This window comes from Lepisosteus oculatus, chromosome 4 (genome assembly GCF_040954835.1).
Source record: "Lepisosteus oculatus isolate fLepOcu1 chromosome 4, fLepOcu1.hap2, whole genome shotgun sequence".
In the NCBI taxonomy this organism is placed as follows: Eukaryota; Metazoa; Chordata; class Actinopteri; order Semionotiformes; family Lepisosteidae; genus Lepisosteus; species Lepisosteus oculatus.
In genome coordinates, this window is record NC_090699.1 from 34,479,331 (window position 1) to 34,505,693 (window position 26,363).

General features: G+C 34.2%; 1 protein-coding gene across 6 annotated transcripts in view; it reads left to right on the plus strand.

Moving 5' to 3' along the window:
• Positions 1 to 26,363, plus strand: part of pik3ap1 (phosphoinositide-3-kinase adaptor protein 1) — a 39,683-nt gene that overhangs the window by 6,878 nt on the left and 6,442 nt on the right. For 2 of the 6 annotated variants that reach the window (XM_015347634.2, XM_015347636.2), the window contains exons 3-14: positions 9,325 to 9,533; positions 11,169 to 11,313; positions 11,628 to 11,770; positions 12,507 to 12,639; positions 14,122 to 14,318; positions 17,538 to 17,724; positions 18,783 to 18,878; positions 19,800 to 20,054; positions 20,625 to 20,687; positions 21,956 to 22,152; positions 24,264 to 24,336; positions 25,338 to 25,505. In XM_015347634.2, coding sequence (XP_015203120.2) covers positions 9,325 to 9,533; positions 11,169 to 11,313; positions 11,628 to 11,770; positions 12,507 to 12,639; positions 14,122 to 14,318; positions 17,538 to 17,724; positions 18,783 to 18,878; positions 19,800 to 20,054; positions 20,625 to 20,687; positions 21,956 to 22,152; positions 24,264 to 24,336; positions 25,338 to 25,505 — 1,866 coding nt within the window. Of the gene's footprint in view, positions 1 to 6,203; positions 6,609 to 9,324; positions 9,534 to 11,168; positions 11,314 to 11,627; positions 11,771 to 12,506; positions 12,640 to 14,121; positions 14,319 to 17,537; positions 17,725 to 18,782; positions 18,879 to 19,799; positions 20,055 to 20,624; positions 20,688 to 21,955; positions 22,153 to 24,263; positions 24,337 to 25,337; positions 25,506 to 26,363 lie in introns of those variants that run through there. The other 4 variants (XM_015347638.2, XM_015347639.2, XM_015347635.2 and 1 more) reach the window with 4 other exon arrangements.

Here is a 26,363-nt window from a genome sequence, read left to right on the forward strand (position 1 = left end):
GACTTCACAAATGTCCATGCATTCTTTGTATAAGAGACACAACTGCAAAGTTCAATTGCTGAGATGAGAGGAAAGGTCTGTGAATCAACAATTCACATACACTTGTATGGTAGGGTAGCAAACCTGTGGAGGGGGTTAGAAGAAAGCATTTAGGTTATACTACAAACATAAAGAAAACTGTTTTATATTCAGAAAAGACCAAATTGAAAGCTCATCTCTGTGTCTACGCTAACCTACAGTCAAGCATGGTGGTTGCATTATCATGCTACAGTATGTGGATGCTTCTTCTCAGCAGGGACTGGAAAGCTTGTTAGAATTGAAGGAAAAATGGACAGAGCAAAGAACAGGCAAATACTAGCAAGTCTGCTAAGGATATAAAACTGGAAATAAAATTAATCTTTTAATTGGACTATGATCCAAAGTACAAGGCCAGTGAAGTGGCCTAAGAATAAAAAAGCGAATGTCCTTGAGTGGCACAGTCAAAGTTCTGACTAAAATTATTGCTGAGAATTTGTGGAAAGAATAAAAAACTGCTTTACATATGGTAAGTGAATCCCTAGCAACTTGAGAGAGCTTGAGCAAATTTATCAATTAAGTACAATGGGCAAATGTTGCGCAAACCTGGAATGTAAAGTTAGAAGGGACCTTCACTACCAAAAACATGCAGCTGTAATTGCTGCTAACTGTGTCAAATATTGAGTTCACAGGAAATGAATACTTATGCAATCACATACAGTATTTCATTTTTCTTTAGACCTTTACTTTAAAATTTTGCAAGGCACTGGCATTTGTGGTATTTGCAGGGGAGCTAGATCTCACCCTGGACAGAACACCATTGCAAAGCAGACATGCACACATGCACACACTCACATGCCGGCCAGTTTTCCCAAAAGTCTGTTAACCTGCCAGTACGGGGATTGTGTGAGGAAACCCATGCAAACATGGGGAGAACATACAAACTAACAAAAATAAAAAAAAATAGAATTAAGAGCTATTGGGAAGCAACATATTATTATTCAGAACCTTAGTTTTATATTTTAGAATTATGAAATAGATTAACAATTAGACATAAATCAGCATTTGTTTCAGAATGCCAACTAGCTATTTTTATTGTGTGTTCCTGAATGCAGAACTGTGATACAGAGAATTGTACATCTAGAGGCCAATATTCCAAAATCTTGGAATTTCAAGTAGAAACACGAAAGAGGCTCTTTCATTAAAACATCAATGTTTTTGACTTATAAATTCTATATGTCCAGGTTTTAATTATTACCAGTTAATATATAAATCATTGCTGGAAGTAGTCCATGGAAGTATGCAAGGAGTGAATATGATGTAAAATCAGTTTTGCTAAAACCGATGCAATCTGAAAACAAGAAGATAAGAGGTAGAATAATTATATTGTATAGGTGACATGGAACACAGAAAATGGTTGACTTTGCAAGGGCATTAAGAGATTCAGGTCAAACTTAATATCCTTAAATTTCCTGAGCCTGTTAAAACTATGTTAATCCAATCTTACTGTACACTTTCCAATAACTTATATGTGTTAAATTATTCAGTAATTTTATTAAAAACATTTAGGAAACCTGAACATGTTATTTAAAAAAAATCCTTGGCCACTGTTGCTTGTCAAAAAAGAATAGCAAGCTAAACAATTGTGGTTCTTCCTAAATCCATGCTAATACTGTCACATGCTATTACCATGAAGTTATCCTCTTGTTTACCTCTAATAATTGTCGTTTCCATAACTGTACTAGTAAGCTATGTGTTAGAGGCACATTTAGCTCATTTATAACCTGCCAATACGTAGAACTGCTACTGTAATTGTGAATGCAACTTTGATAAGGTGAATCAACCATTTTACAATTCCGAACTGGACTTGGGTTGGCAATGGTCTGCTTTGAAATCTGAAGGCCTGATTTTGTGGTATGGGTTTTGTAAATGATGAAAACCTGAAGGCACCCACAAAGACCTGACTGGAGGTCTAAAACTGAGTTTTACTGGAATAAACAATCTAAAATGGGGAAAGGGTAAAGGAGGCCAAGTACTTTTAATCCAAAAGGACCTGCACTTTAAATTGAACTAGAAATCTTTTAAAAAGCTAATCCTATGAACATTTTAAGTACCAAGTCCTATGACTATGACCAATGACTTATCTTCTACCCATAAAATTATTGATATATTTTCTGAGTATGCTAAATTATGTCTTAGACTTTTCAGTCATCATATCCAAGAGAATATTTTGTATATTTAGTTTCCAGGGTTTTATTTATGTGTGTTAATCCATCTGCAGTGGTCTGACATTCTGTCCAGGGTGGACCCTGCCTTACACCCATTGCTTGCTGGGATAGGCTTCGACTCCTACAGCTCTGAATTGTATGAAGCGGTTAGAAAAGCTTAATCACTTGCATATCAGAGCTGGGCTGGAGCAGGATGTTGGAGATGATGCGACACTCCATCCACGGTCATGGTTTCCCTAGGATATGGGCTGTGTCACAGCAATGTAGGCCAACAGGATTCCACTGGTGGCAAGTTAGTGGCATGCAACAGAGTGCCAAAGGCCTTTTCGAAAGAGAACCTCAGTGGTTCTGAGCACCAGGGCAGTGATGTGGCCTTTCATACTTGTTTATGAATGCATTCTGTCTGAAAGGGAAGTTCACTGTTCATGTATTTCTAAAATTCTTAGTTTCCATTCCTCTGAGTACAATTAGGGTTGTGCAATCATTCAATTAGTCCTCACATTTACATTATAGGTCTCTGATTGCTAATGGGATCATACACATCTTGTATTTAAGATAACTTGGTGTATGTGAACAGGATCTCGAAAGGTAATTTAATGTGTCTTCCTTCTGTAACATGGATGTTTATCCCACATTATTATTAAATGTTTTGTAAATATTGGTGTTTTGTACATTCTAACTGATGTGGAAGTGAGGTGTTTTGTTTAAGCACTCATAAGTGTTTAAACGCTTATAAGATAAGTCTCCATTCAAAAAAAAATGCTCAGAAGCAGAAATAATTCCTCATAACACATGGTGCTTTGCAGTGCCCCTTTAAAGGCAAGCAATCTAGCTTGTCTATGAAAGAAATGCTTCAGTTACTAAAATAGTCCCGCATACGTAAACCACATGTGAAGTTCTGCTGCTGCTTTGTGCTACATGTGTCAAGTCACATGATATGTTGCTGGGTGAACAAAATATTATAATGTGTAAAAGAAAGCAACTCATCAGAATACTTAAGAAAGTATATTTATACTTTCAGTGTACAGTCTGTACAGTATATATGTTTATATTATACTGTACAGGAATTTTTTCAGGATGGTTAATATGGAATCCAGTTACAGTATATCATTAATACAAATCAAAGAGTTGCAGTTAAACTCCACCTTATTATGGAACTCTATATGATAAGATATGCCTGTTTCATCAAATATCAAATATCTTGCAAGATATCATAAAACACTGATTCTGGGCAAAGGTTGAACCATTACACTAAATACATGTTTGCAATGTACTTTTATCCTGTTTTATCAATAAACATTCAGTATATTTCCAACAATCCTCTGGTCAGCACATTCCCATAAAGTTTAGAATTTTATATGCCGCTGCGTGTAGCTACTACTGTGGTGGTCATTTAAGTTTAAGCACAATGATGTATCCTCTATCTTTACCGAAAGGATAAGAGCTGAAATTTGCAAGTCCAGCACATCATCAAATTATTGTTTAAATAATTATTGTAAAACAGCAATGGCACGTCCTTCTGGTCAGAATAGTAAGTTTGTAGTCTACAAAAAGTCAGCATTGGTTGTGTATTTTGTTAATATGTTACTCTCGTCATATCACAACCGTATTGGGTGTACAAGCAGCTTTGATGATATTTTCTGAAGTGCTGTTTAGGGACATTCTGATCTTTTGGTTAATTGTATTATCTAACATTTATGTTTAGGTTATCTTGAGTGTGTAATTTTAACAGAAAAATACTAACAACAGTTGAAAGCCAATGAAACCTTTCCTGTGTGTGAAAATATTTAAATGTCTTTGCAGGATTCCCCACAGTGAACAGTCTTTGAACATATATAGAGCAGAGGTGAACAAAATATATTTTTTTACTGAACATAAAAGAAACAACCTGTGTCTTCTTTCCCATTGTATTTTAGAAAACAGGAAGGGTGTTTGATCTTTTTAAATTATGTTAGACTGTGACAAGACCAAGTAAGCTTTTAAAATTCATTTTTTTGTTTTTCTGTGTCTATGTCACTACTGTGACTGAATGAGTGATACTTTTAACATGTGGTGTCTTTCTGTGACTTCCTACAGCATCCTGTTAAAACTGACTGTTTATATACTCAAATTAAAACAACTGAGGCACACTGGAGATTTTCTGAAAGCGATTTCTCATTAACAGTTTTGGTAAAATCAGCCTTATTGCTTTTTTTATTTCATATTTTCTCTGCCTGGATTAACATCGAAAATATTTTTGAATGAACATTATACAGTAACTGAAAAGATAACAAGAGACTTTTAGTGATATATAAGAAGCCGCTGTATGATTCAAAAACATTAAGAAACATTGGATTGGCCTAAAGGCAGTTTTATTACTTAAAATGGTTAACAGTGTACATTTTAAACTGGTAAGTCTATTTTGTAGTAAGAGGAAGTCTTGGGAGTTAGGATGTGTGTTACTTGTGATATGCCATAATGTGGAAGCAAAATAAATTAATAACAAACCTTCTAAGATGCCGAAGAAGATTGCTTGGTACCTTATTATTGTTCTTATTATAATTAAAATGGATAACACTGAACTTTCAGAAAAAAAATAAAAACAAAATATTTTGTTTCATCAACATGACATGCTACATTTGTGGTTTAATTTTGATTTGTGATAACGATTATTATAAATTAATGTTATAGATTTTTAATTTAATAATTTTTAGAACAAGATAATTCCGAGTAATGTTTTAAGTTGTATTTTGATACTAAGGCACTGTACTATAGGCCACAGAGTTAAACTTCTGTGTTCATTACTACTCAGCTTGATAGTGATAGTAATTTAGAGAGGACCAAGTAAACTGATACCTCTTCATGGTCCCTAGTTACACTTCCGTTATATATTTTTAGGTTGTTAACTGCTAGTAGGAGTAAAGTGTGGAAAAAATAAAATTATGTGTTATATCACAGGTCAAGAATTAATTCCCTTGTGACAGTGAGTGAAATTTATGTGCCAACCCTTTCAGGATAATCTGAATCTTTCCATTTCAATTTACTTAAAAGGATTTAAAAAACAAAGAAGCTCTCTCTATATTATTGAAACCTTGGCTCTGTATGCGGAAGTAACATCATCATTATACATTACTTCATTCAGTGAACTCATGGTTCAGTAGCTGCAAAGATGAATCAGAGTGTGACATTCCGTTATGTGTAATCATGTCAGACCACTTTCTCTCAGTAGCGTCTTAATCTTTTGAGTTTTTAATTTAATTTATAGCATAATTTATTGATTAATTTATGAGTTAATATTACAGGAAATGTTAAGATAAATATTGGCAAATGTACAGTAGAAAAATAGAGAGTTGTAAAAAATGTGCAGTCCTTAGTTTTTCTACTTCATGGGTTAAAACTATTACTCTATGTTTTTTTCCACTACTTTCTAGAAAACAGTTCACAACATAAGAGTTCAATCTACTTTGAAAATCTTGTTTTTGGTCTAACAAAGTGATACTTTCTGTATAAATATACCATGGTGTACAGTGTAAGGAGACAAGGCAACATATAATTTTAGTTTTCCCACTACAGAAAGCTAACATCTTTAGCCAAAAGCAACACTTTTTTAAAAGTAAGACATTACTGTACCAACTGATAATTACTGTATCAACAATACAGAGCAATATAGAGTTGTTTTCAAATATTAGCTTTACAAAAGGTACCTAATTTACAAATTATGTGAATTATGAAACGTAAGCAAACAGAAAAATCATTACATGACAAACTTGCATTATTTGGATTGAAATATTATACACTATATTGCAAACAATGGCAATACCAGGAAGAATAATAAAATGGAGACATACATACTGTACATGAATTTGTTTTTCCTTGGGACAATAATATAGCAACAACAAAATAAAGCAACACAGACCAAACAGAAGTAGACGGCAGAAAAGAGCAGCAGGCAGGATGTACACAATGGATATAAATAGATTAAGGTTCTTTCCTTCAGTCAGGTGAAATGCACAGGTGGTGACTCCATCATTTTGTGTTGATTAGGTTACAACCGAAATAAAAGCAAAGGGGCTCCGCTGGGTGTCTTAGGACTGTTTTTTCAGTTTATTCTCAGGCTGTTTACTATTCTTGTGAGCAGGGGAGGGCTCTCCATAAGGAAGGAAGCAAGACTAAAGAGGAACCCTGCTCTTGGATGAAAAAGTATTCAATTTCAGAAAACTCTCTTCTCCCTGCTAAAGCACAGTATTTGCATTTTGCTTTTAACACCAATTGCTTGGAGCTGTTTTATTTAACTTGTGTCTAACATGATCTGACTGGTGACCTAGAAGATGTCTTATCAGAGTGTTGACATCATTAACACTTCATTAATGTTGAACAAATGGAAAGGTAGGTTTCCTGTATTTTATTATTATGTTGGAAGTGAACTAGGGTAAAAAAGGATTTAAGATGCTATATGAAAACAAGACAATACTAATGGGTTTGACATATTTTACTCTATTTGAATGTACTTCTAGATATGAAATAACTTTGAGCAAAAGAGAATACATGAAGAATTTGAAAGAAGATTTGGATTACACCAGATAATCTATAATAATGGGTTTTTGGGGGATTATAATGGGATTTTTTTATGCCTTGTTGTCACAGTCTACATTTTAAGTTTGAACTTCTGTTACTTTAATAATTGATGTTAGAATCCCTTAACTAGTAAGATAACAGATCTATAAAGGTACCGAGGTTTTATAAACCTTTGTTTTCAAAACGTCTCATTAGATATTACAATCTTAACAATTAAGAAACAAATTAAGAATTGAAAAAAGTTTGAACTGGTAGATTTGTATAAACTTTTTGGTAGTTAATGAGCATCTATTACAGAATAATAGATTACAACAGAATACATTTGAAATGCACATTGAAATGCACAGCAAACTACTAAAGGCCCTGATCATCAAAAAGCCAATTGAAGCCTTACACAAAAAGTAAGGAACATGAAACTAACCGTACTTCCTTTTTGTGGCTTAATTTATACAGCAGCTGCTTAACAAGTAATTTATATGATGGTCATGGAAACTTTTAACTGTGGCCATATGATTAGAGATTTACTTTAAAAAATGGATATGGTGCGTAATTGTGTACAGTGCAAATTGCTGAATTTCTTTGCAGGCATTTTATCTATTTTATTGATTTTGTTATTGATATTATGAGTACTTTTGAGTACTTTTGGGTACTTTGAGTACTTTTTTAATGCTGTGTAACAGAATATCACTATCTGTATATAAATGCTTCTAAATGATAGAACTTTAAAAATATGTTTTCTAGAGCTGGCCTATATGTAATTATATACTGTAGTTAATTGTTTACTTATGCAGAAGATGTTACCAATAAGCTTGGTGAAAATGACCAAGTTTTATATTCACCAGCAATTAGGTTTTTATCAAGTATGAAGTAATTACATTGAATAATATTGTATATTACTGGTACTGTCCTTCATACTTACATCTTTTAGTGAACTAGTACAAACCACTACTGCAAACCACATAAAATACTGTCTCTTCAATTTCCCATATCTAAACAAATGTTTTTTTATTTTTCTTATGATTGTATATTAAGACACTTACGAGCACAGTACATGTAAAAAAACATACAGTATCCTGTTATAAGCAAGTATGACATCCCCAGGTTTGAATTTCGTTACTCACAGTTTGAAAGACATTGGCATACAGATTTCTTAAAAATAAAGTATGAATTGGAGATGGGATGGTGATGGATTTTAATTAATTAAATGCATATATATTCAGTTATGGATTTTCTCATCTTTTTAATACATTCTTTTTAATCATTTTTAAACACTAAGTCAGTTCTTGAAGGATTTATAAAATTGGCATGTTGGTATTTTTCAAGGACACAATTATCAATATTATTGTACCTTTTTTAGAAGCCATTACTAAAAAAAGCCAGTTATTAGCAATAAAACAATATTTTTCACCACTAGCATGAGTAGTTAAAGGATTTGGCTAGATTGAGAACAAGACTTTTACCAGACTTTAATCCTGGATGGAAAAGTAAAGTAAAATTAAAATAACTGTTAGGGAGTTTTGTTTTTCTCTTTAAAATAATGAAAGTGACCCCACTTGCTAAGTTCTTACAGAAAATTTAATAGATCAGCAGGGCAGGATATGCTACCAAAGTACAGGACATCATAGTCCTTTACTATTATTAGTACTATTATTAATCTTGTAGTATTATTACCTCTCCACAGTTAACAAGAAATTCACTACATTTCATCATATGGACATTGTGCTGTCTATTATATCTATTCTTTTTATTGATATCTTTGAAATGTTATAACTTGACTCTAAATGAAAAAAATATGTATTTTTTTCATACAGTGTTATTTTAGATTAGCACTCATGTCTGATCAATATAAATTTAATGAACTGGAATGAAAGCAGTTTTTGTTTTGAATTATTACTATTGAAAAGAGTAGCACAAGATTTAATTTAGTTTTAGAGTTATTTCTTCTTAGAATTGCTTAGAACAGGTTGCACATCAATCACCTGCAGGACAGAAGTTTCTTGGCATAGGCAGTATTGCTAGCAGAAAATGTCGTGGAAAATAATAAAAGACAATTATAGTTAAAACATACAGTATATAAAAGGAGACAGTACAATTTTGGTAGAGCAGTTGTATATACAGTATTGAGGATGAAGGCCTATCTAACTGTTTGATGCATAAGACTAGAGGAAGGAAAGAGTGCATTGTTCAGATATTGAAAGACAAAAGAGAAAATTTTAAATTATATTGATATTTGAAATGACAGTATCTTCAGGAGAATACAATGTTTAAGTTTTATTTAATTTGAGTCACAGTGTAGCAGTAATTCTTCATCCCCTCTAGAATCCTTAATGGGTAACTTGTTCAGAAAAGAAAGAAAATCCCTATAAATAAACGATGACATAAATCACAAGTACAATTTCTTAGAAGAGCTTCTTTACGCTTTTTTCATCTTCAAACTCCATTTTGGGTTAATGTGATTTTGGAATAGTGAGACTTCAGGGTCTGCCGTTTTCTAAAATAATAAAATCCATTTCTTTACTCTCCTGAGACTCAGGTTGTGACAGTGTGACTGACAGCGAGGCAGAGTCAGAGGTAAATCATGTCTTGGATAAAAAGGCTGAGCAGAAGGATGAGCCCAAGCAAACTGAACCTGACCATGAAGAGTTTGTTGTCGATAAAGAAGAGCTCCAAAGTGAATCCACAAGATCTGTCAACGACAAATGCGTTGCCATTCTGCCAAACAGAATACAGTGTGGGGTAAGTGCTTGGTTCCTTCTTCACTGTGCGACAGCAACGTTTCTTGTTATTAAGGATCTGTGATATTTAAGACAAAAACCAGAACAGAAAAAAGGTAATGTTATATTTGCTAATGGTCACATGGTACCAATAACTCGTCCCCTTTGTCATGGAAAAATTGTTTGTTCCAAATGAGGAACTTTGTCAATTCTGTACTTAATTGTTTGAAAACTTTTCACTTCTGTTTTTAACCGTTTTCAAAGACTTGACTGGTTTTACCTGAAGGAAGCAAAAAACTTTCTAAAAAAGTTGTAAACAGCATTCTTTTAGTGATGATGGAAATATGAAGTTGGGCCATTGTGATAAATAGTTTTTTAGAGCTTCATGTAAGTTTTAGTTTATGAGAGAACATTGCGGCATAAGATGTGTTACTGCATTTCCACCTTAAGACAATAAGGAGATATAAAAAGTTAATAATGAGAAGACTAGTCATCCCATCTCAGTATTTACTAGATTAATGTTTTCGAAATATCAAGAGTTATTTCCTGCTCATCCCTCTCTTGTGGATGCTTTAAGTTGCAAGGCAGTCTGTACTATCAACATTTCAAAAACTAATAATATGTAACTTCCATATCTCAGCCATATCAGCTCGTTGAGACAGACCTACAGTAATTGTGGTTTCTGTGCCATTAAGAGGGAGCATGCAACTCCCCAGCTCCCACCCCCCTTTTGGACAGGACATCTGTCCATCCCAGGAATTGCCCCCAACAATGTATCCATTTGGATAGACTGGACCAATGGAGATAGAGTACTCTAGGTACAACAGTAGTGTCTGCAGCAGGGTTGTTGCACTGCCTTTTATCAAAAAGTAATAGTACTACTGTAAAATAATAATAAAGTTCATTTAAAGATGAGCGAGTTTATTTATAGATAGCCTTTAATAATAAAATCATAGCAAGCTGAGCAGGGCATTATACATGGATGAGAAGAAGCACTAGAGAGACGCAATCATTGGATGCTTATACAGGTTTACAAGTTAAAAGCATTTAGAAACATTTCAAGTGATATTTTGATCTCTGCAGTGTGACAATGTGAGCTGAGTCTCTTACAATATACTGTACCTGAATTACACATTCTCAGTGCCACAACCATAAAGACCTGATAAACTGCTGATGTTAATTTAATGCTTGAGCAGCATAAAAGAATAGGAGCTACCATTCGTATCTCTACAGCAGAAGAGCATTGTAATCTATTCTGTAAGTGACTGGCAACCTTTGTAAAGAAACTAAAACAGAAGCCATATACTGTACAGCTAAACAAAGTTAGCAATCATTTTTTCTCATCCACCTGGGATGTTGTGGTTAAATTCTGATTTCAGTATAGTGCTATCGGACGAGATGAATCACGTTACTTCATGTCATGTTTGTTTTTACTGAATTACATGAATTACATGAATTACTGAATATTTTTAACTAAATGGAAAACAAAAGATTTTTAAACTAGATAAATCTAGCTCTCACACTTTTCTGAGGAAGTATTTTTATTTTCTCTTTTGTTTTTTTTTATATTGCACCTACCTGTTAAATTATCTTATCCATTGACACTAATGTAGCTCAATACAGTATATTATAATGGTGCTATTCTTGCTTTTTTCAGACCCAGGTGAATGTGTACATAATTCTGAAATGTAAGTTAAAAAAACAAATAAAAACTGAAGTGGAGTTTTCATGCAAAAATTGTGCCTCTAAACGAGAGTCAGGTGTGTTGGAGAATGAATATACAGTCTCTGCCAAGGCACCTGGTAAGTGCAAATATGTCTTGTGAGAAGTTTGGAAAAAGAGCAACATTTGCAGAACCCGTTTCATCTCATGATTATCTCCCAAAATAAGAGACAGTTTAAAATTGTAGCTGTTTTGGAGTTTTCCTGTCAGTGCTTCAGTTGATCAAGAACTTGCAGTCAGTGATCTCTTTCCATAAAAATATAAACTTGACAGTGGCATGAACCAAAACATGTGAGGAGAGACAGCTTGACGAAGTATTTCCAGTATATGATTGTTAAAATGGAAAGAAGTTCAGAATTGAATGCAATGAATGCAATGTTCTTTTTATTTGTAGACATGCCCTCTGGATCCGTCTTGGTGACTTTGTACAGTGGGGACTTAACTGTCTGCTCGATGCCTATAACATACTACACTGGCATGGGGGAAATCAGTAACTTTCTTGAAAATGCCATAAATCCAATGGAGTTCATGTGCCAGGTGAGAAGGTAGAAAGGGATGAATTTTATATTTATTTGACGGACTTTGTTTACTGACTTAGGGATAGTTTTTTGCAGTCATCTGGTCATCAGTCATCTACTTGTTTTTAATGCTAATCCTGCAGAGTCCAGATAAAATTGTACTTACTCTAGTGTTTTTTTGGTAAGTTATTTATTTGCTACTGCTGTGGCACTTTCACACATGCTACTGATCCTAGAAATGCCTGTTGAAATGCAGACATATCGTAGCCTGCATTTTAAATTTGTTGATTCATGAGTCAAACAGATGTTTATTATACTAAGACATTAGTAAACAATCATGCATCAATATGTCTGCCTGCATCTATATGTGAAGTATAATCAACCTGTTTGTCCAATAGTTTTGTTTTTCTGAGTACCACTCACATGATGTAGTCTTTAGCAAATACGCAAATCAGTATAGTAATATTAAATTTAAATGCATTTTCAAAGTTAACTAAAGTTATAAAAGGAGTCCTTAATATAGGCTGTTTTTACTGTTTATAAATGCATGTGATATATACACTGGGGAAAAATATTTCTTCCTTTAAATTGGGCTCTTGACATTGCTTCAATTACCTACAAATGAGGAAAAAGAACATGTGAAATATCAGCATTTTTTAGAAAAAAAAAATGCATTTCAAAAAATGAAATGTCAATTGTCTCATGTTACCTACACTGTCTCTCCTCATGCTCTCTTTTTATCATTCTTCTTCTAGGCTTTTAACATCACATCATGCTGTAGAGAATCACTGGACAGATTACTGACGGAATCATTGAAGACAAATATGCCTGTATCTGGGCTTCATCTATTTGGAATTAACCAGCTCGAAGAAGAAAATATGTCAGCATGTGTGTAAACTGTTATTAAGAACCTCTAACATTTGAACAAATTGACCATTAACATCAACAATATTTAAAATACAATAGTCTGTCGGTCTTTGGTGTTTGATGCTGGAAGACCATTTGAAGTTATTTGTAACACAATGTTATAGAGGTTTGTTATATTTTAGAAAAGACATTGATATTAACTTTTAAAACGTATGTACTGTATATATGAAACAAATACTTAATCTTTCCTTTTAAAATGTTATATACTGTAGCACACAAATATCTGGGAAGGCCAACAAGTGTACTATATTTGCATAGTCAGACGGTTAATTTGTTTGGTTGGTTTGGTTATGTAATTTTAAAAAAGGAATCTGAAACAAATGGGAGGCTTACTGTTTTATGTTACTGTACTCTGGATTTGATGCAATAACTTTTAAAAAAAACTCATGCATAACGCTGAAATATGTGCAACCAGAGGTGTGCTCAGACTATTATTCACACAGTTCCCACCCTGAGTTACTGCAAAGGAGGTTAATGCTCAGAGTCTGACATTTTCCCTTGCAATTATAATTGATAATTATAGTTTTATATACAGTAATTCTCTGTTAATATACTTTATCTCTCCAAGATACAAGAACCATTGGGAACAAGTACATTTTTTGTAAAGAAAAAAAATCTCTTAGGTGCGAGATTTCCTTTTCCAAATGGGTTCTGAGGTTTTTTTTTGGCAAGTAGTCTGAATTACTGCACAATAATAAATTACAATAAAATGACTATTGGCATCAGTCATTCATGTGTGCAGTTCCTCTCCAGGACTGTACATCACAAATATAGGACTGTATTTTTTTAGAATTGACTGTGTCAAAATCTATACATTCTGATATATAGCATTCAGCATTGTATAATCCTTAACAAATCACCTGTAGAAATCATGAAGTTCGTATGTTTCAGTATTTTTAGTGTTACTGTGGTCTTCATACACGGTGGTATGACTGATGGTTGTGATCCTCCTTGCTGCCTGTCAGATTATGTGTGTGAAGTTTGAAGGCTACAGTGTTTGAATGCTTTCCTTTTTGTAGCTGTAATGCAGATGTACATCATTCTTGATACTGTATTTAGAAGGAAATACTTTTAGAAACATCATCATTTGTATCAAGATTTTATTAGTTAAATCAGACCAGAAAGTGAATTTGAATTTCTGACCTTAGGCTCAGCAGTATCATTAATCTCATTAGTCTCTCCGTGAGTTTTCTTCACTTGAGTGTATATACAGTACAGTAAGTGATAAGTTAAAGTAGCACACAATGCGCTTCAAAGGAAAAGTGAAACGTAATTAAAAAGTAAATAAAAAACACTCCCTTCATTTAGGTGTATTAAAGTAAAGTGGAAAAAGTGTGTGCAAGACATTGCAAAGTACAAGATAACATATAATATTGTTCATGTTGGAATTTTTTGTTATAATTTTAATTGTAATACTCTCTACATTGTAATACTCTCTGCCAGACCAACGGAATGAGGAGCTGCCTACATTGCTTCATTTTGCTGCTAAGTATGGACTGAAGAAGCTTACAACTGTCTTGTTGCAGTGTCCTGGTGCTCTCCAGGCTTACAGTGTAGTTAACAAATACGGAGACTATCCCAACAATATTGCTGAAAAGAATGGCTTCCGAGACCTGCGTCAATTTATGGATGAGTATGTTGTAAGTAACCAAGTATTTTATGCTTAATTGATGTAAGATTGAATTATAGACTCATTTTAAATATGTTTTAATTAAAATAAAGACGGTATACAAATATTCACTTAAACTGCAATGGGAAAAAACAACTGCGCCTTTAGGAATAAAACATTTCTGTTGCACACAAGTATTACAGGATTTATTTGTTTTTAACACTTCAACTACGATTAAAGAGTTTTTGCATTCAAACAGCAGCTGTTCTCAGAGAATTCAGAGACTGTGGTGTGTACTAAAGTATATTTGAAATGAAAGAAATATCACTGATATTATCTTGCAGCAAAATATAGTGCATCAGGTCCCCATAGTGATAAAACACCTTTCAAGAACCCACTCCAATTCCTGTGACTGGGAGGGCCTTAGCATAGTACACAGTAATAGTACAAAAACACCTGGTCTTCAGTCTTCAGCATTGCTAAATTCCTCCAGGGGTTATGTTTCACTGCTAGATTTGCTTTGCATATAACCCCCAGTTAGAGAATGCAAATATGTTATATTCCATGTTAAAAGAGAATATGAAGTGGCATATTACTTTTTCACTGTGTTTTAAGTACAGATACTCCACATTACGTTTTCTGAAGTTCAGAACCACTTCATACTGTATATTGTACAGTTCATGTATGTGTATTAATGTGTATGGATAAATTATGTAATCTGTGATATAGCTTTTTCAGACAGATTATACCAAACTAAATAATATGTAGATTACTTACTCTGGCATGAGGTTTTCCTCAACCTGTCTTGTTTATGTAATGTTGTCAGTGTCAGAGATTGAGGAAGTAAGAAAAGGTTAACCAAAGCCACTGAATTTATTTAAAAAAAACATTCTGTAAAATATCACTATATATAAAGTCATACAGCAAGAACACAACAGACATTGCTTAATTTATCAGTTTATCCTGTTTTGACAGGTCAGATTATTTGGATGAGGTAAAATTAACTTTATCGGTCAGTTTTTGTTTGTTCACTGTATATTTAAATAGCTTGTTATACAAGAACATTTCACACTGAAATCCCTTATGCTGTGCTGAGAGTGTTTCTAAACACTGCGCAGAGACAGCTTTTCAATTTTGGATTTGTTTTAAAGGTATACATTTTTAACTTTTTTAAAGTTTTTCTTTGTTTTTAGCAAGGATGGTTATTGAGTAACACAATGATGATTGTGACTTAAAATGTGTTTCTTCTTCTAGTTCTAGGCTGTCTCGTTTGATTTTTAAACCATTGAATCACCTAATCTATAACTGCTTTTAACACAGTGTGTAAGAGCCTTAAGTGTCTGAGGAGGCTGTGGGGAAATGAAAGTTTCCGTCTCACACTCCTTCTTAGGTGTAGGTCAACCAAACAAGTCACTAGAATAATGTGTAGAATTCTCTACATTCTAATCTTAGAGTGGTCACAAAGCTAACAAGTTAAACATATGTTACAGTGTAGCCCAAGTATGCCATTAAGTCATATTCTTATCTAAAGGCAGCGCTTTGTTAACGTAATGAATATGCATTAAGGAGGTAATTCTTTTAAAATGGTAAAGCACTCATATACTGTACTTACTAGCAGTTTGTGTTATTTAAGTTGCAGTGCTTAATCGGAGTAAATGTGAAATACTGGCTAGTTCCTCTTTTCACAGTCATATTACTGTTACAGTCTCAACAGCTCTGTGTTTGCAGGATATCCGAGGTTAGGCAAGTTTCTACAAATTTTCAGTTTATTTTAAGAAAGTCACACAAAATAACTTTCCTTAGAATTAGCTAATTTTGAACCTTCAAGATTAACAACACGGTAGTTCTAGCTGGTTTCTCAACACAAAATTTATTTTTTACAGTTACAGTTAATCTAATTAACTTTTACTCAAATTACTGTTGGAAGTCCATGTAAAAGTTTATAAATAAAACTTTCAGGGACAACAACAACAATGTACTAAGGCATAGTGATCACGTTATTGCTTTGCTGTATTCTTATATATAAGATACTAAAAGCTGCTATCTTTGTGTTTCTTTTTATTTTACTGTTTATTCATACAAATTGTGATTTTCTCATGTGAAACTTTAGTTAATTTATCAAGATTTTCAATTTATTTCAATTTAATGTAGCATCCCCATCATTAACAATTTCATTCACATGTATAAGACTCATTAGTAGCAATCTTTTATTAATTCCTGTACAGTGTAGTGTTTTAGGGTTGTTGTTTTGAATTTGAAGAACATGGCAGAGCTTCATAGCAGCTGCATGGCAGTGCTTCATAGCATAGCAGCAGCCATATCACTCTGCAACTCACAACTGGCAACCCACTGAAGCTAAACAAGTGTGAGCCTTGTCAGTACCTGGATGGGAGACCTCCTGGGAAAAACTAAGGTTGCTGCTGGAAGAGGTGTTTGTGGGGCCAGCAGGGGGCACTCACCCTGTGGTCCATGTTGGTCCTAATGCCCCAGTATAATGACGGGGACACTAAACTGTAAAACGGTGCCGTCCTTCAGATGAGACGTAAAACCGAGGTCCTGACTCTCTGTGGTCATTAAAATTCCCAGAGCATTTCTCGAAAAGAGTAGGGGTGTAACCCTGGTGTCCTGGCCAAATTTCCCATTGGCCCTTACTAATCATGGCCTCCTAATAATCCCCCTCTATGAATTGGCTTCATTGCTCTCCTCCCCACTGATAACTGATGTGTGGTGAGCGTTCTGGCGCACTATGGTTGCCGTCGCATCATCAAGGTGGATGCTGGACATTGGTGGTGGTGGAGGGGAGTCCCCATTACCTGTAAAGCGCTTTGAGTGGAGTATTCAGAAAAGCACTATATAAGTGTAAGCAATTATTATTATTCATATATACTGTCCTGTGTATAGTTACATCCAGATTTCCTTGTACATGGGAACCCTCCAGAGGTTCTCCCTATTTTCACTTATCAGTAAGAATTACTAAGACTAAGACAGTAAAAGACTCCCTAAATAAACAGTTATCAGTAATTTTTCTGATACCTGCACGGGGCTCATTAGGTGTAGCAGTGGAGAAGTGTGTCAAGGTTACATAGGCTACTATTCTATGCCGGATTAATATAAAATGTATGTACAATTCAGCTGTGTCTGCTGAATTGAACAACTTAGTGATGTGTTTGCTTTGTTGTAGACCCCTAAGAAACTATGGTGGATAGGAAGAAAGAAAGGGAATCTCAGTTTCTTTGATCTTTGCTTGCAGGAAACGGCAGATATGCTGAAGACTCACATTAAGGAAAGCATCACACAAGGAGAGGATGAGGACATATATGAGTCTATGTCCAATACCTCCAGAGACATCCTGATGAGGTACTCTCTGAACCCAGGGTGTGATGAAGACATCTATGAGTCAATGATGGAGTTGAATCCTGACTGTATAGAGGACATATGTAAGTGTTTTCTCACCATGTAAATACTTAATTTCAGTTAACAGGACTAACTTAGCTGAAACTAAGAATACAAGGCAATTGCATTTTACCAAATCACAAGGAAAGGATGAAAGAATGAAGTAAAAAAAGTTCTGATTTGGACTGACTTACTACACCATATACAGTATTATACTGTATATTTGCACATATGCAGTGTCTTGCAAAAGTATTCAGACCCTTCTTATGGTGTCCCATTTTGTGAAGTTTCAAAATGTTGCATTTACATTTTTCTTATTACAATGTAAAATTTTTAAACCTGAATTCCCAAACTTAAGGTGTGTATGGGTGAGATGGGTTACTTTAAATGTTAGCAAAACCTAAAAAGAAAAAAAATGTTGATTGCATAGAAGCCATGAATGCTTTGATCTCTGTAGCTTTCAAAGTGCAGGGTGGCATTGCTAATAAGTTCCTTCCTCTCCCAGTTTCTGAGCTTGGCAAATTTAAGTAGGCAGTACCTGGGTGTCTACCACTTCTTAATGATTGACGTCACCACCTCTGTTATTAACCTCTGTTATTGCCCACAGACAGAGGCCTCTCAACTAATTGTGTTACTCTTTAACATAATTCAGTGCACCCCCTTTACATATGTTAATTAAGATTTTGCCACAACAAGAGGTTTAATATTAATAAGATCAACATTTTTGTCATATTAATGATATATTTAAACAAAAAAAATTTGAGTACTGTACAGGGGTCTAAATAATTTTGCAAGTCACTATAAAAGCATTTAATTTTTTGTTAATATTTTGTTTAAGGGAATTTGAATTTACCTAGTGTGATCAATAAAATTGTATTGTAGAGTTTTTAGTTTGAGGCTTAAACCAGGATTGGAATTCTATACCTTTTCCTTGAGTGTCAATTACAAACAGCATTACTTCAATATTTTTGAAGTAATGCTGTTTTAAGGCATGGAAAAATGATGGTGGCTCCATAATTACATTTTTTAATAAACATAAAACTCATCATCCCTTTCTTGAAATACTGACGTAGAGAATAACTACTCTGTGTTTCAACTTCAGATGAAGACATGGACAAGGCATTAAGACAAGCATCTGATGTCCCTGATCCCTTTGCAGTGAATACACAGGAAACTATGCTCCGGAAGTTTCTGGAAGGTAAAATTACATTTTATAGGTCTGCAAAACGTAAAGATGGGAAAAGTGGGTACCCTCCTAGTGCTTGGGGATCCTGCCACGCCCCGCACTTTCCCTCGCAAACGTTGTTACATTCCCAAACCCACTTTTTCACAATCTCGTTCCTAAACTGAACCCATCACATTCTCACATACACCTGATTCCACAAATTCTCACTCCTGGACCAATTTTTTAACCACATCCCTCTCCCTTCAGTATTTAAAGTTCCCTCACGTACCAACCCATGCTCACTATTGAGAAGCCATCCTGTAGTATTCTCATGTGTACTTTTCAACTCTTTTGACTGATCTCCCGGTTTCTAATCTTTGCTCCTGCCTTTTTCTACTATGCTCTTTGGATTTCGTTTTTCGGATTGTCTTTCTCGGATTTCCCTGGTTCCCAGACTTATTGCTTCTCCAATCGACCAAGCCCCTGGATTACGTGTTTTGGATTTTGTCCCTGTGCTATTCCACATTCTGCAGGATTCACGGCTACCCATAAGGATCCTCCTATTCTACCGATCGGTTCCCTGACAGATCCTTTGCCATCAATTACTAAGTTCATTAGTAAAATGTAGAATCAATTTAATTTAACCCTATTTACATACAGAAAAAAAAGATATGTTCCCTTCCATTGCATTTCAGAATGTTTAAAGAAGTACGCAAAATAACTTTATTTCAAATTATAGAATGTGGTATTGCAATGTATTAGAGACCCTAGTTTTGTTTAAAGCACATATGATTTACTTACAGTATGTGTTAAGTGTTAGCATGTCATCAAATGTTGGATTAACATGATTGTACCACATTGTAAGTAAATGTTATAAAAAGATTATTTTAATTTAATGAAGTTTTGTTCTTCAACAAAGATGAAACTACATTTCCCTCATGATGTTTACAACAGGCAAATCGGAGAAATGTCCTAAAACTGAGGTGCCAGAGGACACGGACAACCGTGTTAAGGAAGGGGAGGAGGTGCAGTCGGAGATTGAGGAGGAAGAGGAGGACCCTTACAAGTTGTGTGTGGAGGATGATGTCTACGACACGGTCGAGCAGGGTGCCAGCTACATCCCAGAGATAGTCAATCGTCCGCCTGCGCCCATTCCCAGGCCCTCTGTCTGCAGTGATCCAGAAGAGAGAGAGGCGTACATTTCCAAAGGTCAGGGAAATGACTTGGCCACTGGATTGCTGAAACTAGAACAAGTCTTTCCTTGTGGTCTGTTCAATCATATTTAGCTGTAGTGAACATTACTGTATTACAAGGCATGTGTAAAAATGAGCGCTGCTACTTCCCCTCCAATGTTTCTAGCCCTCTTTAGCATTTTTCAAGTTATACACAGTAACACATGGTTACACATGTAGCAATGTGTCTTTAAATAATTTTATTAATCTATGTTGTAGAATGTTACTGTACTTCTAAAAGTAACTGGTAACTGTAGTCCCCGTGAAGCAGTCACATTTTAAAAAAAGGTACAAACCATGGATTAAATAGCTTTGTCATATCAGAATTAATGCCAAGGCTATTGAATTATATACTATATATATATATAAAATTAAGTAGTCCCATAACATAAGAATTAAATAGGAAAAAAAATATTTCATGAAAAAGACTGATGTTTTAAAAAAGGTTCCATTTTAATTCACAGAGTCATAAGCAAATAGGATTGTAGCACATGTGAACATGTGTGTATTTATTTTTTGCTAGAACTTATTATTCTGTTTTTTATAGTATTTTCTGAAAAGCAAGCATCAAAACCTGAAAATCTTTATGTTCGAGGAAAGGTGTTGCCAGGTAAGAGTTTTGATGGTTGCATTATACTGTATATATGTATGCTGTGTTTTTTTAACATTGTTACAGTATAGTAAAATATGATCATTAGTAAACCGTTAGTCGTAGCATGACGAAAGTAAAAAAATTAAACAACTCATTTTATTCAGGTAACCTATTGGTGAAGCACTGCACATAAAGCATATAAATAAGATTTTGAAGAACGACAAATTAAAACATCTTTTTCATCCCCCACTATTTGTTCATTACTTCAGTGAATGTCTTAACACAGAATACATGTTTTTATTTGTCCTTTATTTTCTTTGTGGAAACACTGGACAGTTGCAAAATAGTGAAGTCAAATCTGGCCTATTGTCTAGCCTACTTGTTGACAAATGGAAAAGGTCTGTAATTTTTTAATCTTATTTCAGTTCTACAGTAGCTTGAGGTCCCTTCTGTATTGCTCAGTAGCTTGTATTTTTTCTCCCTGGCCACATGGACTTTTGCCTTGGGGTCTGGTTTCTCCCATAGTCCAAAGATATGCTGCCTACAGTAGGTTAAATTGCACCTGACACGTCCTGTGTGCATTTATTATACAGTATGTCTCCTGCAATGGAGCTGTTTAGAGTGTACTGGAACTTGTCTTACACCCATTGCCTGCCGGGTTAGACCCTAACTCTCCACAACACCTTATTGGACTAAGTGATATAAAATATGAATTATTAGAAAATGCTATAGTACAGTGCATGGCTTTCTATTTCTGATGCAATAATAAGGGTAATCTGTTTAATAAAAAACAAGTTGTATAATCCCGTAAAACTGTACTCTGAGATTTCACAATGCAGCTCTGTGGACCAAAGATTGATTGATCACAAAGATACAATATATGTATGTTTAACTAAGTTTTATGAATTATGTTTGAATTAAATTTCCTATCATACAGTACATGCCTCAGAAGTAAAGGCTCTGTACAATTTCAATGGTATTTTCTACGAAAATAACAAAATGTATGTACTGTATAACAAAACAAATGAAAATATTTTACTTCTTGTACTCCCTGTTAATTATTTCCTTTATGGTATTTAATTTAATTCTTTCAACTGATGTATAAGAGACTGTGTAGTCCTGAAACTCTGAATGTGGCTGAGTGGAATGTGGCTATCTCGTTTAAGGAGTAATTTTATACATAATATTTCAGAAGAAATTCCAACGATGAATGAGAAATTTCAATCCAGTTTCTTTGTTGCTAATGGTTTCACACTTATCCAGTTCTGTGCTGTGTTTTGGATTAGTGAGACCAGTGAGGGACAGACCTCCCACAACCACTTATGACCCGTTTGCTGGAATGAAAACCCCAGGCCAGAGACAGCTAATTCTGCTTCAGGAGAAGGTGAAGCTGGGTGATATCACTGTAGAAGAGGCTGTCCAGGAGTTCAAGGAATGGCAGCTCAACCAGAAGAGAAGGTCAGAGTCCCTGCGATTCCAACAGGTATTTTAGTCTTCTAACTGATTTCTCATTGCATTAGGTTTATATTAATGTTTTACATGGATCTAAAATGACTTTTGATATCCGATGTGTTTAATAAGAAACATCTTGCTTCAGATTGCTTCAGATCAGATTTCAGCTTTTATTTCACACTGATTTTCTATTTTCCAGACACATTAATTTGCCAAATTAATAAATGAGGAATGTAGTTACTTCTATTTCTGTAATTATATAAATGCATATTTTTATATTAATTTCAAATGATGATTTAATTCCTAATGTGGATTTCTGTTTACTGATTCAGTCATCAAAAGTACTTTCTTCAAAATATTATACGAATATAATCTTTAATTTGAAAGAGGATAACAAATTGAACTTAGTTTAAAGAACACAGAATTTGTATTGATCATACATAAACTATTCATCTTTTTGCTAATACGAGGAATCAAGGGTAAATCACTTTTCAAGTTATTTTTCAATATGCCTTTTTCTTATACAAGGATAGTTATTATTGTTGTTCAGCATGGATATTTCCTGGGAGCTGTTTGGACTATGAAGAAAATAGTTCCGGTAAAATATGCTACTATAATTAACAGACCAGTTTATTTTCAGAACCCACATTGTTCTAGTGAAAATGTTGTTAGCTACTTTTAGATGGCTTTTATAAGTTAAGCTGTTGCATTGCAGTAAGGTTCCAAAAGTACATCTTCTTCCCTCCATATACATAATAGCATATTATATTGTATAAAAATAAAGGTGTGTACCATGGTGGCAAAGTGGTTAGTATTGCTGTCTTGTAGTGCTGGGGCCCAAGGACTAATTCTGAAACTGCAGTGTTATCTATATAGAGTTTGTATGTTCTCTACCACGGAGAGTCATAATACCACATTATAACGCCCATCCCAATGTTCGAAAAAGAGTAAAACTCAACTCAAAATAACATGCTGTATATCTTCCACTGCTCAGAAGTCCAGGTTTTGTGCTCATTACACCAGGTCATGCATTGCTGCTCATTGGGCTTGGTTAAAAGCGGTTTCTGAATGGCACTCCTACTGTAAATATCAGCTTTGTGAAGCACATGAGGTACAGACACTGCAATGCAGGGTGTAGATTCAGTTCTGTGGTCATTTTTGAAGCTGGTGTTTTATAGTTTTTAGCAACCTTATTAAATGCCTTTCTATCTCTGTGAGCTTCAACAGACCTGCAATTCAGGCACACACTATTTAACCTTTTTTATAAATCTGTTAGATCTGTTATGTTGTTTTAAAAACTCACATGTTAAAGTGTGAATTTCAAGATGTCTATGATAATGGAAACATACAGTATTGGTATTTAGTATTGGAATTTATATGAAACACATGTGTAGAATCATTTTTAATTGTGATTTAGTTACTTCAAAATGCATGTCCTATTTGTTAAATCTTTCCATTATTTTGTCTGCCCCTTGTATTCGTGCTATACAACCATATAAGAAAGGCTTTGCTGTTGTTGGGTCTCAAGAACTTACCAGTGTAAAACCCCAACTTTTTAATTGAGCTGATGAACGTTAAGAAGAGTTTTAAAAATCATTTTGTGTAGGACTTGGGAAATGAAACTAGGCAAATGTTATGACTCAAAATTGTATGCTTCTTAATTCCCCTGTCAAAACTTTTCTGTCTGAAAAGGTGGAAGTAAAATTGGAAGTAGTATAGTTCATCTTCAATTGTTGTCTGTTTTTAGGAATATTTGTATGCTTTTTACAATAGTGATGGGTCAAGCATACAGATTTTACAATGCAGACTAGTAATGAAAAAATGAGAAATGTAACATTCAAAAGTATTTGACAGCATAGCATTAACTATGCTGACAATAGTAGTTTCTTAAAGCGCTGTTAAACAGGGGTACAAAAAATAAATGTCCTCATCCAGCTTTCTAGATAACATTTGTGCATTTTAGAAGATGATGCTGTAAAATTGCACGTTATATCCTGACATGAAAGCAAATGATATCAGCTACTGCTTCAAAGAAAATCAATTCAAAATCAAAAATAAAAATTGATTGAACTAGAAAATGAATAATTAGTATAAAGTGGGCTTCTAGAGTTGTGGGTTTAAGGTTTGAAATCTTCTTTTTAGGAAAATCTGAAGAAATTAAGAGACAGCATTACAAGACGACAGAAAGAAAAGCAGAAATCAGGAAAGAACATAGGTAAGAATGAGAAAAATGAGAAAGGTAGCATTTAAAAGTTGATTTAATGATTCTGACAATAGCAGTTCCTTAAAACACTCTTAAACTGGGGTACAAAATAAATGTCCTCATCATGAAAATATACCGTATAATTCATAGCCATTTTACTAATAATGAGATTGGTTAGACTTTTTTCATGGTTTTCCGTTTTGACGTTGCTTATGAATAATGTAGGAACTGTTAATATAGATGTACATTTGCATAATTTAGTAGTATTTTTAAATTTTCAAATAATTAAAAGAAAATGTAAGTTAGTAAATTATGAGTTTAACCTGTTACAATTCCAATTGTATAGACTGTAGGGTTGTGCACTGGGAAGCTCTTTTTCAAGGAATCGGGATATTTGGACTGACCAGTGCTTTACTGTAAGGCTTATTTAAATGCAAAAAATATCTCTACTCCTGCAGGTGTCCTGAGATTGCCATTCCAGAGCAGACTAATATTTGTAAAATATTGTACATAATTAAGAAAACCAAATATAGCCATTTCATCACAGACTAAAATGAGTTATTTCGGTGATGGCACTGTAACTTACAATAAATGGGCGTACTTAGATTTACAGTAAGTGTAAAAAACTAATCCCTCAAAAATGTTGGGTAAAGTTGTTTCAGAGCAATGATGCAAATATATTGTTTTTCTTACCTTTTCTCACCTTTGAAAGTAATGTTAAATCATATCAGCAGTGTGGAGTACCTAAAAATATAGGTCACACTGTTTATGAACTCACTTATTTTTGGTGTGTATACAACTCATCTACTTTTTGTCAAAGAGGACTTCTATACGGTGACATAATGTATTATTGTGTATTAAATAGTGTCCATTGCATTAATTAAATTGATTTATGAGAATAATGATGATTAATGGTTTTTATAATTATTGTATTTAACCTGAATGACCAGCACTTTGAAGTTTGCAGGAGCTAACTACATCTTTTCTGTTTGCCTTGGTTTTTTTAAACTCAGACTTGGAGATAACTGCTCCTATTCAACAATTTTCCAACAACAAGTCTGTGATGAATATGGAGTGTGCGGTTTATGAACCTAGCCCCCGAGTAATGTTTCCTCCACCTGCCCCAGCTCAAGTGATTCATAGAGGAAACTGGCATACTGGGAGCACCACCAGTACATCCAGTAAGTCTGTCAAAAGTGTTGACTGCATTTATACCCTTCTAAATAGAGTCTTACATGCCCTGCTTTTGACAAGAACCTTCCTTGCACAAAGATCAAAAAGACTTCCTCTGCACAAATAGTTCAGATTTAGGATAGCTTTTGTTAAACAGAAACAGGACATTAAATGTTGAGACAGCTTTTAATCTGACTGAGAGGGAAGTTTGGAGACTTAAGTTTTTACTCTATTTTCTATTTTTGTCCTCAAAAACAAACCACAGAACTAGATGTTAGAGAAATAATACTTACATTTCCTTGAATGTTTGTTTCACTAAGTGGAAAACAAGCTTTCAGGATAAACATTTTGCCTCTTGAAAAATTTTGTCCATATCACGAAGGAACAATCCTTAAAGGGACAACTGAATTTGTGGATTTGGAAACAAATGAAAAACTCATTCATGAAATTAGTAAGAGACATAATTTAGTGGATTATACTTTTTGTTTGTTTTTTGTGACATTGGATATGGATTTGATGACTAATTACATATTTACACAGTGGTAGCACTAAAAAGCAAAGTGTACAGAAGCTGTCATTACTATCTTAAGTAGGCCTGTGGTTAGCAGTTACTTGCCATCTGTCCATCTGCTGGTAAGCAACTAAATATATGGTACTGTACGTTCACCGATTACTTACTATAGGCAAAGCTATGCAACAGAACTACATTGAGGATAAAAGACAAATGTAAGTGATCAACATCCTATTTGTTGATGGTAACATACAGTATCAGCGTTCCTTTGCATCATCACTTGTTTGCCTTAGTAAAACAACTTTGCTGCCATGTGAGCCATTTGAACCACCTGCGGAAAGCAAAAGAATAGATG